The 15,541-nt window shown below is 34.8% G+C and overlaps 1 protein-coding gene across 10 annotated transcripts in view; it reads left to right on the top strand.

The window, feature by feature from the left end:
- HERC1 (HECT and RLD domain containing E3 ubiquitin protein ligase family member 1) overlaps nucleotides 1-15,541 on the top strand; it is a 183,532-nt gene that overhangs the window by 68,427 nt on the left and 99,564 nt on the right. For all 10 annotated transcript variants that reach the window (XM_024567643.4, XM_045201606.3, XM_045201604.3 and 7 more), the window contains 7 exons: nucleotides 3,798-3,923; nucleotides 4,894-5,115; nucleotides 8,210-8,362; nucleotides 8,490-8,622; nucleotides 9,957-10,148; nucleotides 10,567-10,788; nucleotides 13,131-13,304. In XM_024567643.4, coding sequence (XP_024423411.2) covers nucleotides 3,798-3,923; nucleotides 4,894-5,115; nucleotides 8,210-8,362; nucleotides 8,490-8,622; nucleotides 9,957-10,148; nucleotides 10,567-10,788; nucleotides 13,131-13,304 — 1,222 coding nt within the window. The remainder of the gene's footprint in view (nucleotides 1-3,797; nucleotides 3,924-4,893; nucleotides 5,116-8,209; nucleotides 8,363-8,489; nucleotides 8,623-9,956; nucleotides 10,149-10,566; nucleotides 10,789-13,130; nucleotides 13,305-15,541) is intronic.

Genomic DNA, 15,541 nt, shown 5'->3' with positions numbered 1-15,541 from the left:
CTATTTCTAAGTGTACAGTTCAGTGGCATTAAATGCATTTGTAATGTACAACCATTACTATCATCCATCTCCATAACTCTTTTTATCTTATAATATTGAAATCTATAACTATGTTTAATAACTCCCCATTCTTCCCTCCTTCTAGCTTCTAGCAACCGCCATTCTACTTTCTGTCTCTATGATTTTGACACCCTGTCATATAAATGGAATTATACACCGTTTCTTTTCATGACTAGCCTATTTCACTTATCATAATGTCCTCAAGGTTCCTCCATGTTGTAGCATATGGCAGTATTTCCTTCCTTTTTAAGGCTGGATAATCTGTTGTGTGTATGTACTACATTTTGCTCACCCATTCATCTGTCATCTTTATGACCTTGGATTAGGCACTGATTTCTTCGATATGACTACCAAAGCACAAGCAACCAAAGAAGAAAAGGTAAATTGGAGTTCATCAAAATTAAAAACATTTATGCCTCAAAGGACGTTATCAAGAAAGTCAAAATACAGTTCATAGAATTCAGTTTCCATCTCCATTCTGTGAATAGGAGAAATATTTGTAAATCAGATGTCTGATAAGCTTCTAGTTTCCAGAATATATAAAGGATTCTTACAACTCAACAACAAATAAGACAACCCAATTAAAAAATGAAAATAGAATCTGAGTAGACATGTCTCCAGAGAAGATATACAAATGGCCAATAAACACATGAAAAAATGTTCTACATCATAAGTCATTAGGGAAATGGAAATCAACACCACGTGAGATACTGCCTCATCCCACTAGATGGCTATAATAAGAAAGACTGACATTGACAAGTGTTAGTGAGGATGTAGAAAAATTGGAACCCTATATATTGCTGGTGGGAATGTAAAGTGGTGAAGCTGCTTTGGAAAATAGGTAATTCCTTAAATATTTAAACACAGAGTTACCATATAATACAGCAATTCCACACCTAGATCTGTACCCAAGGAATTGAAAACATACGTCCAGGCAAAAATGTGTACATGAATGTTTATAACAGTGTTATTGATTATAGCCAAAAAGTAGAAATAAACAAATGTCTGTCAGTGGTGGATGAACAAAATGTATTATGTCTATACATTTAATAGTATTCAGCCATAAAAAGGAATGATGCACTGACACATGTGACAACATGACTGAACCTAGTACACATTATGCTAAGTGAAAGAAGCCATACACAGAAGGTCACATATTATATTCTTCCATATATATAAAATGTTCGTAGTAGGCAAATCCACAGAGACAAAAAAATAGATTGCTGTATTTTGCCGTGTATGATGGTGCACCTGTCTTTTTTGGCTCAAATATTTTAGGGAAAAATAAGGGTGCACCTTATACATGGGTATAATGATTGCACACCATAGTATAATCCATATATGATGTGCACAAAAATGTGGGTGTGCATTATACTCGGGAGCATATTATACATGGCAAAATATGGTAGTTGGTTGCCAGGGACTTAAGGGGAGGGAGAGATGGAAAGTGACTACTAATCGGTACAGAGTTTCCTTTTGGGGGTAATAAAAAAGTGTTCTCAGATTAGTGGTGATGAATATACTAGAAACCACTGAATTTTATATTTTCAAAAGGTGAAATTTATGACATGTGACTTAGATGTCAATTAAAAAAAAGCAAAAAAGATACAGTGATTTTTCTGCTACAGGGGCATGTCCCTGGGATGCAGGCAGGAGGAGTATTAATATTAACCTGGTGATAAATGGGAACTTTGAGGATTTAATGTTCAGCAATGAGGTAGCAAAGTATTTTTTAAAGGATTGAAAAGTACTGAATAAAGTAAGAAAAGTAAACTTAAAAATTATCTTTAGAATTGTTTGTTCATTCCTTGAGTGCCCTTGGTAGCTACTCTGTCTTAGGAGAGTCCTTAGGAGATGAATTCTCCTAGAATGTGTATAAAGTTGTTTCTGTTGAGAGCTATTTTTGTTCCCTTTTCCTTATCTCTGAAACTTCTAGTAATTTATTTGTTTACAGTGATCACTGTTGCTGTGTTTTGTTTCCTTCCTTTTTAGTGCTTTGTTTTGAACCAATTGTAAACTTAAGGGAAAGCTATAAAAATAATAGAGTTTTCATGTATCTATCACCCAGCCTTCCCTGGTACTAATGTCTTACATAACCACAGTACAATTACGGAAACCAAGCAATTAACATTGGTTTAATACTATTAATTAAACTAAAATCTTTATTAGAAATTATATCAGTTTTCCACTAATGTCCTTGTCCTTTTGCAGGATCCTGTTCAGGATTCCGTATTACATTTAATCATTGTTTCTCCTTAGTCTCCTGCACACTGTAACAATTCCTCATTCTTTCCCTGCCTTTGGTGATCTGGATATTTCATGGGTTCTAGTCATTTTTTTAAATTGAATATCTCTGTTATTTCTCATTATTGGATAGAGGTTATGCATATTTGGCAAGAATACCACAGAAATGATGTACATCATGCCATGGGATTTATGATATAGATGTGTTTTATTACTGGAGATTTTAACCCTGATTGATTGGTTAAGGTGATGTTTGCCGAGTTTCAACATCCATCAGTACATAGAAAATAAATTCTTTGAAAATACACTCACACTTAAGTAGTTTGAAAATTGAATATCTTTATGAATTGCTGAGGCATAGAATTCTAAATTGAAAGTCATTTTTTCATAAGAATTGCGAAGTCATTGCCTTCTAGCTTTCAATGTTGTTACTCAGAAAATCATTGCTTTGCAGATTTTTGATACTTTGTTTGGAAGTATGTTTTTTCTCTCCTGGCATCTGTAGCAAGTTCTACTTGTCCTTTGTGTTCTCACATTTGAAAATAATATGAACTGATGTGGGTCTGATTTTATCCATTGTGGTGTACACTTGGGTGAACAGCTTTTAATTTGGAAACCCATAGCCTTCAGTTTTAAGAAATTATCTTGAGGTGTATTGTTATTTCTTCTTCATTGTTTTCTTTCTCTGTAATTCCTTATTATTGGGATACTATACCTTCTGCACCAGGACCCTTTAATTTTCTTATTTTCTTTCCTGTTTTCCACTTTCTTTTCTGTGAGAAATTTAATTTTATATTCTAACCCTTCTATTGATGTTTTTTATTTCTTCTATCATATTTTTAAATTTATATAAAAAGAGCTCTTAATCTTTGAGTGGGTCTTTTCTCTAGTCCAATGCCCACATTTTACTGATAAAGAAGCTATAACCCAGAGAAGTTATGGGTCATAGATAATGCAGCTATACTGTATGTTGTTCCTGCTGCCTAGACTTTGTTTTTAATTCTTAAATGCCTGCTCCTTAGGGAGACCTTCTGTGAACTCATAGGCCGTGTTAATTGCCTTTTTGTGCATGTGCTCTTTTAAGCCTACACTTCCATTTGCTTTTCCTATGTGACTTCTTTCACACAATTACTTGCTTGGGGTCTGTCTCACTAGGCTATCTACTCATGAAAGCAGGGCTTTTGTCTGTCTTGTTTATTTCTTAATGCACAGCACTTTGTAGGACCAATGCTGTAGATTCAACACTAAATATTTGTTGAGTGATGATTATCTATTTAGTGGCAAATCCAAAATACGTATTCTGGTATTCTTAAAAACATCTAAAGAAGGACTTGTGTGCTTTTTATTTTCACATATTACCTTTATTTAAACTTCCATGATCCACCTTCTTTAGACTTCCATGATTCTAATAGTCAGTAGATTTAAGTTATCTTTTTATTTATTAAAAACATAAGAACCAGGCCAATAAATTCACTTTCTGTTTTTGATAATAGGTGGTAATTGAAACTCTGTCAGTGGGAGCAACCATGCTGTTACCTCCATTAAGAGAACGTATGGAATTACTTCATTCTCTTTTACCCCAAGGACCTGATAGATGGGAAAGCTTATCTAAAGGACAGGTGAGCCTTTGCATGGTATCTAAGTAATCCAGTAATATAAAAAGAAAAAGACAAAATAAAGCTAACCGATTATCTAGTGTTTATAAAATAACACTTAACTTGATAGTTCTGGTAAATCCTAGTATTTAATGTTTTCTGCTGGAGGAGTTCCCAAATTTCTAATGAAGGTGAAGTAAGTGATAATTTATTAAATTATTTGGAGATAATTATTAAAACCATGACTAATTTTGTCAGTGTTGCTTTCACTGTCAAAACGGAGACCTTTTAGTTTATTTGTAGTGTACTGGGTTGAAATCAAGGGCATGCACTACCATTGGTTCCATGCCCAGAACTTTGTTTGAAATTACTTATATAAAAGGTAAAAGAAGATGACTACTATGAAAAAGTATTTGATGCTATGAGTATGCTTATTCTTTTCATTTTTAACATCTTCTGTACATTAAAGTAAGTACATTGTGTTTAATCAAGTAGAATAATCAAATCATAGAGTTACAGATTTGAGGAAGAAGTGGTACGTAATCATAATATAATCACAGATGCCTTGCAGTGGGTATTTTGCATTGGTTTATATTTCAGTGATTTATTTTAAACATTAGAATAAGTAGTTTCATTGGTAATTCTGTAGAAGATTGTGTAGTATAATTTACTTGTTGACATTCCCTACTCTTTACTTACAGTGCTAAAATCATCATGCAGAGTGCGGCATTTTAGCTTAGAGTTTTAGGTATTATAATAAAGGCTGGAATAAAACCGTAAGTTGCATTTTCCCAAATGGTATTAATAGGATAAGTTTTCTTTTGAGTACATACTTGCTAAAAGATTATTGTTAATCAGGATATGAAGTGAATTAGTTAGCATTATTAATATAGCTTTTTTCTGGGATCCTCTTTCTCCTTTTTTAGTGCATTTTAAGCTAATTATTTGTTCCTGTTTTATCAATGGAATTTTTTATTATTTATTTTTTTTTTAGAGAATGCAACTGGATATCATTCTGACAAGTTTGCAAGATCATACCCATGTAGCCTCCCTACTTGGCTATAGCTCACCCTCTGACGTGGCTGACCTCTCTTCTGTGTGCACTGGCTATGGAAGCCTGTCAGATCAACCTTACGGTACTCAGAGCTGCCATCCAGACACCCATCTGGCTGAAATTTTGATGAAGACTCTCTTAAGAAATTTAGGATTTTATACAGTAAGTTGTTCTTTTTCTTTGTGGTAAACAAAAAACAAAAAACCCTATATTTATTTATTTATTTTTGAGCAGGAAGGTGTCACTACCTCATGTCAGTATATTTTGACATTTAAACAGTAATGAAATAAATAAAACTCAAGACTCCACTTCCCCCCAGCCAGGAAAACATGTCAGGTGTGAAATATTGTGCGTGCCTAGGGACTTACCATTAAGAATTCTAAAGAGAATTATTTTAGAATTTTACCAATTTTTTTTGTTAATGTACAAGAATAAACAAATACAAATAGTAAACAACATTTTACAAGAGAAGAATAATAAGGATGTATATAATAAGGATTGACCTTACCAGAAAATAATCTTATAATTAAATGTGGTTGGTACTAAGAATAGGCTAGTCGACAGGAGAGAAGTCAGTGGGCACTAAAGCTTTCCCTGTATTAGGATGCCATTAATTCTTACTCTGCGGTGGTTCTTAGATCCATGTCTTTTTTGTTTTCATTTCTATGGGTTCTAACTCAGGCCATCGTGACCTAATACTGATAGCAGTGTTATTAGCTATTAGTACTAATAACAGTGTTGTTAACTAATAGCAGTTTCACTGTGGCTGGTCTCTTTTCAGCATCTTATTGCTGGAGTAACCTTGTTGTATTAAAAAACCTCATTGTATTAAATTAAGTCCTTTTTAGATCCTTCATCGTTTGTCTTACATACCACTCTCATCTGAGCTCATGCACATGGCACACCTGTCTTCTGCTTGCTGTTCCTGTGTGCTGATCTGTGACTTCTTTAAGAATTCATTATTCTAGAAAGCCTTGCCCAAATAACCTCATCTTACCATGTAATTAAAACTGCATATCCTTTAGCAGTTTTTAGTCAAAGTGTACTGTGTAACTTAACTTTGAGTTGTTTGTGTATCATTACTGTCTCCTATGCCACTTCAGGGTCAGGTCTGTATATTTTTTTGCATACAAGTCTTAGAGTTTTGTTCTGCCCACATTAAAACGTTGTTGTGGAGTGCCAGTTGTTCCTATAGAATTATTTTCTCTGACATTTAAGAATGTAAGTTTGATCTGATGTTTGGCTACAAGTGGAATGACAACAGTGTTATAGTATATCTGTATCCACTTGTTATTGACTGAATTTTTTCCCAAAGTTGTAAGGAACATCTATGCTGAATTAAAGTAATGCCTTTATTATGTCATTAGGACTGAGGTAGATGTGTGCATTATATGGAAATGGCAATAAAATACTAACTTCTTTTGGGCTAAGATCTTAATAAAAACACTGTGATTTAAACCATATTTGTCATGTTCCAAGATTTAAAAATAATGGTTCTTTTCTTTGTTTGGTCTGCTATACTAGAATACTCTGGAATGAGTAGATTATAAACAGCACAGATTAATTTCTCACTTTTGGAGGTGGCAAGTCCAAGATCAAGGTGCTGGCAGATTTAGTGGTGCCTGCTTCTTGGTTTATAGGTAGCTGTCTTTTTGCCTGTGTCCTCACACAGTGGAGCTCTCTGAAATCTCTTTATAAGGACACTAATTCCATTCACAAGGCTCTGACCTCAGGACCATTCACCTTCCAAAAGTCCTGCTTCCACTTACTACTGTATTGGGGGGATTAGGTTTCAACCTAGAACTCTGAGGGGACACAAACATTCAGTTTCTAACAGTGCTTTTTGAGGAGCTTACAATTGTACTTCTGTAGCAAGGGTCTTAAAATGTTCTGAGAGACTCTCTTACGTATTATAATCATAGACCGTATTTTATGTATAAAGATGTTCCTTACATTATTTATAAGCATTAATAAGAAATTGGAAACAACTGAAATATCTAAAAATAGGGGAATGATTAAGTAAGTTATGATATATATGCTCAATGGAATATTATATGACTCAAGTTTTATATATATGGTTTATGAAAATATAGAAAATGTTGGTGAATTTGTTGGTAAAGAGTAAAAATAGCATAAGCAATATTATGAAAAAGTCAAAAAATCAGGAAAGAAGTACACTGAAAATATTGTGATTTTTCTTTGGGTGGTTTGCTCAATTGTGATTTTTAACTTCTTTAAATTACAGTTTTGGTATTTCCTAGATTTTTTACACTGCACATTTTAAAAAATATTTTTAACTTGAAATAATTTAAAACTCAAGAATCATTCAAAGAACTCCTCATATCCTTTATCACATTTGCTCTATCTATCTGTCTGTCTGTCTGTCTATCTATCTATCTATCTATCTTTTATTCTAAATCATTTGAGGGTAAGTTGTAGTTGTCATGCTGGCCATTCCTAAGTACTTAGCATTCCTTAAGAAGAAGGACATTCTCTTACATAAGAACAGAAGAGTTACAGAACTCAGGAAATTTGACATGGATGCAGAACTGTTATCTAATATGCAGTTCATATTCATATTTCTGTATTGTCCCAATTATGTCCTTTATAGCAACCCCCATCTCAATCCAAGATCACACATTATATTTAATTATCATGTCTAGTCCACTTATTCTTTTATAGTCAGAAACAAATTTAATGTTTAAGAATTGTGATCTTAGAAATAACACAACATGTGGAAACAAAAGCTTTACACAAGAGATCTGGAAAACAATAGCATGGAAATTTCAAGGCCCTGACAGGTAGTGCAGTTGCTTAGAGCATGGTCCTGACACACCAAGGTTGTGTGTTCCATCTCCAGTCAGGGCACTCACAAGAAGTGACCAATGAATGTGTAAGTTGTACAACAAATTCATGTTTTTCTCTCTTTTGCTCCACCCTCCCTTCCTCTCTCAAATCAATAAATATAAAATAAAATTAAAAATATTGAGATGCATTGCCTCTGGGTATTATACTGTTTTCCTGTTTTCTGTATTTTCAAAATTTCTTTGGTGAGATAGGGATTTTTTAATGGAAAAAACAAATTGAGATTGTTGATAAATCTTATTATCTAATAGCTGATAACCATATAGCAAAGATTTAAAGATAATATTGAAGAATGAAGACAATGGCCTCTTAAATCAGAATCATTTATGGTAGGATATTACTTTCATTTTCAAACACTTCAAATATAATCTTCATTTATGTATCCTTTTAGGATCAAGCATTTGGAGAGCTAGAAAAGAATAGTGATAAATTTCTACTTGGAACATCATCTTCAGAGAACAGTCAGCCTGCTCATCTTCATGAACTCCTGTGTTCACTACAGAAACAGCTGCTGGCTTTTTGCCATATCAATAACATTAGTGAGGTATGTGATTCTTTGCTTTTTATGGTGGTCTTTCTCAGGGACCTTGAAACTCAGCTATTTGGTGAAGCCATGATATTTTTATACCTTGAATCTTTCAAGTAGTAATTTAGCAACTTTCTCCCCTCAGAACTCAAGCAGTGTGGCATTGCTTCATAAACATCTTCAGCTCTTATTGCCTCATGCCACAGATATTTATTCACGTTCTGCAAATTTGCTCAAAGAAAGTCCTTGGAATGGCAGCGTTGGAGGAAAATTAAGAGGTGTGTTTGAAACTAGATTTCACATTTAATCAGTGGTTGTTAAGTAAGTGTTCTTAACCTTTCCAAAACCTTATGAGGACCTGAAACCTCTGAGTGGAATAAGAATGTTCTTGAATCTCTTTCTTATTGAAAACCCCTTTGTTCTTGGTTTGGGGGTGATGGTAGTAGTACTGATCTGATTAACTAAAAGATAATTGACATGACAGAGACCTAATTTGAAGGCATTGGATAATATATGTGCAAAAAGATTAATTTTAAATGGCATAAAGTGAGATTTTTATCTGTTATTTCTTTATCTTTCTTCAGCATTTTCCAGTGTTTCTCTTTCCTTCTTGAAATGCTTTTTTTCCGTTGGGCTTCTGTGTAGTCATAATTCTGTTTTACTCATATTTCTCTGATCACTGTTTTTTGTTTGTTTCTATAAACTCTTCTTCCTTGGACATGCCCTGTAATATGTAGGCTCCTCTGAATTTTGTCCGCAACCCTCATTTTTCCCTGACTGATCTTATCTGGTTCCATTGTTCGACCACCATGTGTATATTGACTTTCCTGTGTGCACCTCGCTGAGGGCTCCCTTTTCACATGAGCCTTTCTCTGGTTACCTACTGGTATCTTTTCTTGGTTGTCCCAAAGGCAGAAAATTCAGTAGTCTGTCTAAAACCAAATCATCTCAGAGATTCTCCCACTGATAAAAGAAAAATTGGGAAACTAAAACCGTTGCATACTAGACTCCTCCATTTTGTCGTTGCATGGGCATTTAAAATTTCATCCATTCAAACTGAGCTCATCTCTGAATGGTCCATCCTGCCCCAAAGTACAGTGAAATATATATGGAAACAAAATTGATCTAAAACTGATACAGATAAAAAAGGATAGATGCTTTGAGGTGATCTTAATTTTTTAAAAAGTAAATTTGGTTTAAAAAACAGGGCTTCCCTCATTAAAATGGAAGCACCACGAGGGCAGGAATTTTTAGCTCTTTATTCATGGCTCTATTCCTTTCACCTAGAACAGTGCTTGGTATGTTGTTTAAGTCCTCAGGAAATACTTCTGGAGTAAATCGAACAAAGATAAATCTGTGAGTCAGAAATTCATAATGCATTTAAGGGAGGGAGCTATAATCTTTTGAATTTGTTGGCATGAGATATATGTACGCTTTCCCACAAAGTGTCTGTTGGTGGCACTCTGGGAAAGTGAGTAAATACTTACACCACACCAGCTACGAGATAGATGTTCAACAAAGAGTTATTGAATTAGTGTGCTGTAGTTGGAGGTTAAATTCATTTTTAAGTTTTGTAACAATTGATCCATGTTGAATTTCTTACCCTTCATAGATGTGATATACGTCTCAGCTGCAGGCAGTATGCTTTGCCAGATTGTTAATTCCTTGTTATTACTTCCCGTGTCCGTGGCTCGGCCTTTATTGAGTTACCTCCTCGACTTGTTGCCACCTCTTGATTGCCTTAATAGACTCCTGCCAGCTGCCGCTCTGTTAGAAGACCAAGAGTTACAGTGGCCTCTTCACGGTAAGTAAAGATGGTAAAAGAGCAAATAATGCTTTTGAGAAAAATGGTTCCCCTTGCATGCATCAGGTAAATCATACCTGACACTTGGGTGTGTTATGTAATGAAAAAGATAAAGTTGTTATCTTCTCAGAGATTATAGTCTAAAGTGGGCACTTATATGGGAAAACTTAAGAAGTTGCTCATATATGACAGTGCCATTAATATTAAAATTAATAACTTTACAAAGGACATTTTTGATAGCATAACTTACCTGAATATGTTTTAAATTAGTAGCCTAGTAAAGGGAATATGTACAGAAAGTGTTATAATTTCTTTTCATTGTAAAATTATTTCGCTTCAATATATTGTTAGTATAGGAGAGAGCTTGAGAATCTTGAATACATGATGAAGACACAATTACTAATGATTTTGTCTTCAGGAGGGCCAGAACTGATTGATCCTGCTGGCCTGCCATTACCTCAGCCAGCTCAGTCCTGGGTGTGGCTTGTGGATCTGGAAAGAACAATTGCTCTCCTTATCGGGCGCTGTCTTGGTGGCATGCTTCAGGGCTCCCCTGTGTCTCCAGAGGAACAGGACACTGCATATTGGATGAAAACACCACTTTTTAGTGATGGCGTAGAAATGGACACCCCTCAGTTAGGTAATGTGCTTCTTTGCAAGATTTAAAATACATGTTTGTGTTTGAACCTCTATAAGAGATTTCTCTTATTCTGGGTTTGCTAAATAGAAAACTGATAGGAAACAAAGCAGCATTAGGAGGGTACGAGATATGAGACTGTAACTTGGTGCCCTTAGAAAAACAGTTAAATCCTGCAGCATTGTGTAGTGAAAAGAGCCTCTGAACTAGGAAAATGTAGTCCTAGTTCATTCTGGCCCCATTCTGTCATTATTTTAAAATTTTTAAAGATTCTTTTATTTTCTTTTTTAAAAGATTTTATTTATTTTTAGAGAGAGGGGAAGGGAAGGAGAAAGAGGAAGAAAAACATCAACATGTGGTTGCCTTCTCATATGCCCCCTGCTGGGGACCTGGCCCACAACCCAGGCATGTGCCTTGACTGGAAATTGAGCCAGTAATGTTTTGGTTCGCAGGCCTGCGCTCAATTCACTGAGCCACACCAGCCAGGTATTTTTTAATTGTTTTTATCCTCACCCGAGAACATTTTTTTCACTGCTTTTAGAGAGAGGAAGGGATAGAGGAAGGGGAGAAGGGAACATCCATGTAAGAGAGAAACATCGATTGGTTGCCACTTGTATTTGGCCTGATTGGGAGTCAAACCCACAACCTAGGTATGTGCCCTGACTGGGAATCGAACCCACAACCTTTCAGTTACGGGATGATGCTCCTGTCAACTGAGCCACAACGGCGAGGGCCCGTTCTGTCATTATTATGCACTCATTTTGGGCAAGTCACCTAACTTATAAAAATGGGAAAATGCTTGATTACTTGTGTTCTGGGGTTGTAAGCTCATGAAACTGCTTTATAGAATATAAAGGTTTGTAAGTTTACCTACCATACCAGTGCCCAATTTTCAAACACCTCTCAGAGGTAAGTGGCATTCCTCGTCTTCCTGCCCTGGTCTGCTTTCATGCTGGTGTTACCTTATGTGATTTCTCATTTTTTTCCTCTCTGTTTAGGGATTCCTTTGTTCTGCCTCATCTTCCATTTGTCTACATTGCTGTTAAGCTAGCTCTCTGAATATGAGGATTTCTCCAGTTCTTGAACGGATGATCTAGTTGTTTTATCTAGGATAGGTCCTTTAATCTCTCTGGGCCTCTAATTTTAATCCATAAAATAGTGAGTTAGATTTGATAGCCTATGTGGTCATATTAGATGAAAAATTCATTATTATCTGATAAGAGAAAGAGACTCAGAGAGTGTCCAAGAAGGGAAGTCTAAGAGAAATCTCAATCTAAGCGGTCTCAAGAGGTCTCAAGAGGGGAAACAAAGTAGAAACTAAGACAAAAATCACACATTCTGCTCTTGGGTGGAGGGATGGAGAGTGGAGTGAGGAGAGCTGTTGAATATTTTCTTCCTCTTCCAAATAGGAGTGTATATTCATTATTTCATTTATGAACCAGAAGGTGATTCTGACCATGGCTGATGAATGCTAGACTGGTACTTTATGATTCATGTCTCAAAAAAAAAGTAGAATTATGGTTTTTCAAGAGAGATTTAACATCATAAAGAGATGGTAACAGTGCTATCAGTATTTAATTTTGTGTTAGTCCCAGATGTCCTCCTAGGACAAAAGTATCAATTATATCTCTACCTTCCTCATATTTCTGTTATATTTACTTCACTCAGTTAATTGGCCTTTAGTATGAATAAAATCACTTTTTGTTTTAATGTTATTTTTCAGTTTTTATATTATAAAATATATTAGGAAAGGGTATTTGTCCTTTGTAAAATTGTAAATATCTGATTATTAAATTATATTACGGGTTAAATTGACTTTTGGTGTTAGCCCAAGAACCTATCATTTAGAGAATGTTTTATTTGTATTTTAAATGGAAAATTACTTCTGAATACCAAACGTCCCATTGAAAAGATAGGAACCAGCTGAACAAATGTTCACGGTATCAGTGATCTCTCTTGAATCATACTTAACTGATTATTTTCCCTTTGTCTACAAAAAAGAAGAAATTCTTGTCCAGTGTCTTTTCCAGTGGTCACATGTTCTCAAAGAAGATTTCATTCTGTTTTTGTACAAGAGAGTTCTTTGTTGTATAAGACGGTGGTGCACGTGTAGGCCCAGCCTACTGCAATGCCAGAACACCTCCCTGGGGTTTTGTCACACTTCCTCCTGGAGAAGATGGAAGGGGTCATTCTATCTCTAGTTGAGAAACTTTAAAGAACTTTGTAGCGTCTACTTAAAACTGGTTTGAAATGTATCATTTTATATGTATTAAATAAATGTGGTAAGATTTTGTGGCACCAAAATTTATGAGGTTTAAAATTAATAACAAATAATTTGTTTTTAGATAAATGTATGAGTTGCCTCTTAGAAGTAGCCCTTTCGGGAAATGAAGAACAGAAGCCTTTTGACTACAAATTGCGGCCTGAAATTGCTGTCTATGTAGACTTGGCATTGGGTTGTTCAAAAGAGCCTGCACGAAGCCTTTGGATCAGCATGCAGGATTATGCTGTTAGTAAAGGTAAGATGAAGAGGATAGAGGAGATAAATACTGGGTTGGCCAAAAAGTCCATATGGTTTTTTCCATAAAGATAAAAGACACATTTTTCACTTTTACCAGTAACTTTGTTGATTTGTATATTTTGAGTACGTCAGCTATCTTCTGCATGGTATAGCGTTGAATGTTCTCAGTTAACATCTTGATTTGATCGCTGTCAACTTTGGCTGGTCTACCTGACCATGGAGCATCATCCAGTGAGAAATCTCCAGTACAAAACCTCGCAAACCACTTTTGACACATTTGATCAGTCACAGCACCTTCTCCATATGCTGTACAAATATTTTTTTGTGTTTCAGTTGTGTTTTTACCTGTCTTGAAATAATAAAGCATAATATGCTGAAAATGTTGCATATTTTCTTCCATCTTTAATATTATAGTAGCTACACAAAAATTCACCAACTTTGATGTATTTTTAATTTTTTTTATTTTTTAAAGATTTTATTTATTAATTTTTAGAGAGAGGGGAAAGGAGGGAAAAAGAGAGGGAGAGAAACATCAGTGTTTCTCGAGTGCCCCCTACTGGGAACCTGGCTGGCAACTAAGGCATGTGCCCGGGCTGGGAATTGAACCGGTGACCCCTTGGTCACACCAGCCAGGGCCAGTGTTTTTTTGTTTTTGTTTTTTAAATGCACACTGATATGACAGCTGTCACAATACAATTTCACAAAATTGTTTCAGGTGAAGTTAAAGACAATTAAGCCCTACTAAAGCCATCTTATAGAAAAAAACAAATGGAACTTTTTGGCCAACACAATACGTAGATAGCTCATAATACTAATATACAGGGTCCAGCAGAAGTAGCACCTGCTTGAGTGTGGTTGGTAGGGTAATAATATGGGTGAAATAATTCATAGTTTTAATTTGAACATTTCTTCTAAAATGTCATATGGTGTGCTTGAGTGTGATACTGTTTTCAGAATTACGTGCTTATGATTTTGTAATAAAAGACTTTGTAATAAAAAAGGGGGGTTATTTGTGCTGGACCCTGTATATGTAATACATGTAAATAGAAAATCATAGAGCTTACCCTATTACATTTTGTAGGAAAGGATATTTTACGAATAACATTAAAAAAACTTCTTTTTCCTCTTTGTGGGAAATACTTTAGAGGGTTTTTTGTTGTTGTTGTTTTTATGTACATGTATCCCACTTAAAGCAAACACACTATGGGACAATTGAGATTTATATAAAAAATAAATCCAGAGACAATCTTTTTACTGAAGGATTCCATGCAGTGTAAATGGATTTAGTATAAAAGTCTGTTTAATGGACTTTTTCCTTTGCAAACCGTAGTGTCAGAACTGAAAATAATGTGAATGTAGATGTCTAAGCTTTGGGCCTGGTCATTTTTGTCCTCTGTAAAATAGTTGCCTACTTTGCAGTGCTGGTGAAGACAGCAATTTGAAATACGGTGTACTGTGAAGTACAGTAGTAAAGTACTATGCAAGTATGTAGTGGTATTTCAGTTTATAATATTTAATTAATTTTATGTACAAGCTTTCAAAGGATATACCTGATTTCTTTTTAGCTTCCCCTTTAATAGCCACCTGGATTGTTCAGAATCACATATTCCTAAATGTCTTTTTCCATGTTATATATTTTTTATCCTATCTTTAGTTTCCCCCTATTTCTTTGGATATCCTTTCTTCTGTGATAAAACTGTTAAAAGTAAATACATTTTCACCTTTTACCGTACTTTGTATAATAAAAGTGAAATGAGGTACATATTATTCAGACCTTTAAAACACCAGTGAGATGATACCTTTGGAAGTTTAATCTCATCCAGTTTATCATTCATTTTTTTGTTTGTTCTATAGTGTTGACTCCCACTGGAGGCATAAAAGTATTGTAATGGGGACAAAAAAAGTTTACTTTCAAAGTTGTATTTTCTGACATTCTCGTGTGTATACATTTGCTTGGAATGTGTAGTTAGGTTTTCTTTAATATTATCACCTGTTCCATTGAGAACAGGTGATAACTGTTCCATTGAGAGCGGTGAGAACTTTTTAAAAAATACATGTAAACATAAGATGAATAAAAACTCATCGTATGACTCCATTTGCTGAATTGTTTATACACTGTATCTTAGACTTTATGCTTGAATAGTGGAAACATTCTGTAATGCTTGGTATGAAATGACCAAAACTTTAATGAAGGGCTTTAAAAACAACTCATTACTTTAAAAATTGTCTGGAGGT

The sequence above is a fragment of the Desmodus rotundus genome, chromosome 7 (genome assembly GCF_022682495.2).
Source record: "Desmodus rotundus isolate HL8 chromosome 7, HLdesRot8A.1, whole genome shotgun sequence".
Classification (NCBI taxonomy): Eukaryota; Metazoa; Chordata; class Mammalia; order Chiroptera; family Phyllostomidae; genus Desmodus; species Desmodus rotundus.
This window is presented reverse-complemented; position numbering and strand designations above follow the sequence as displayed.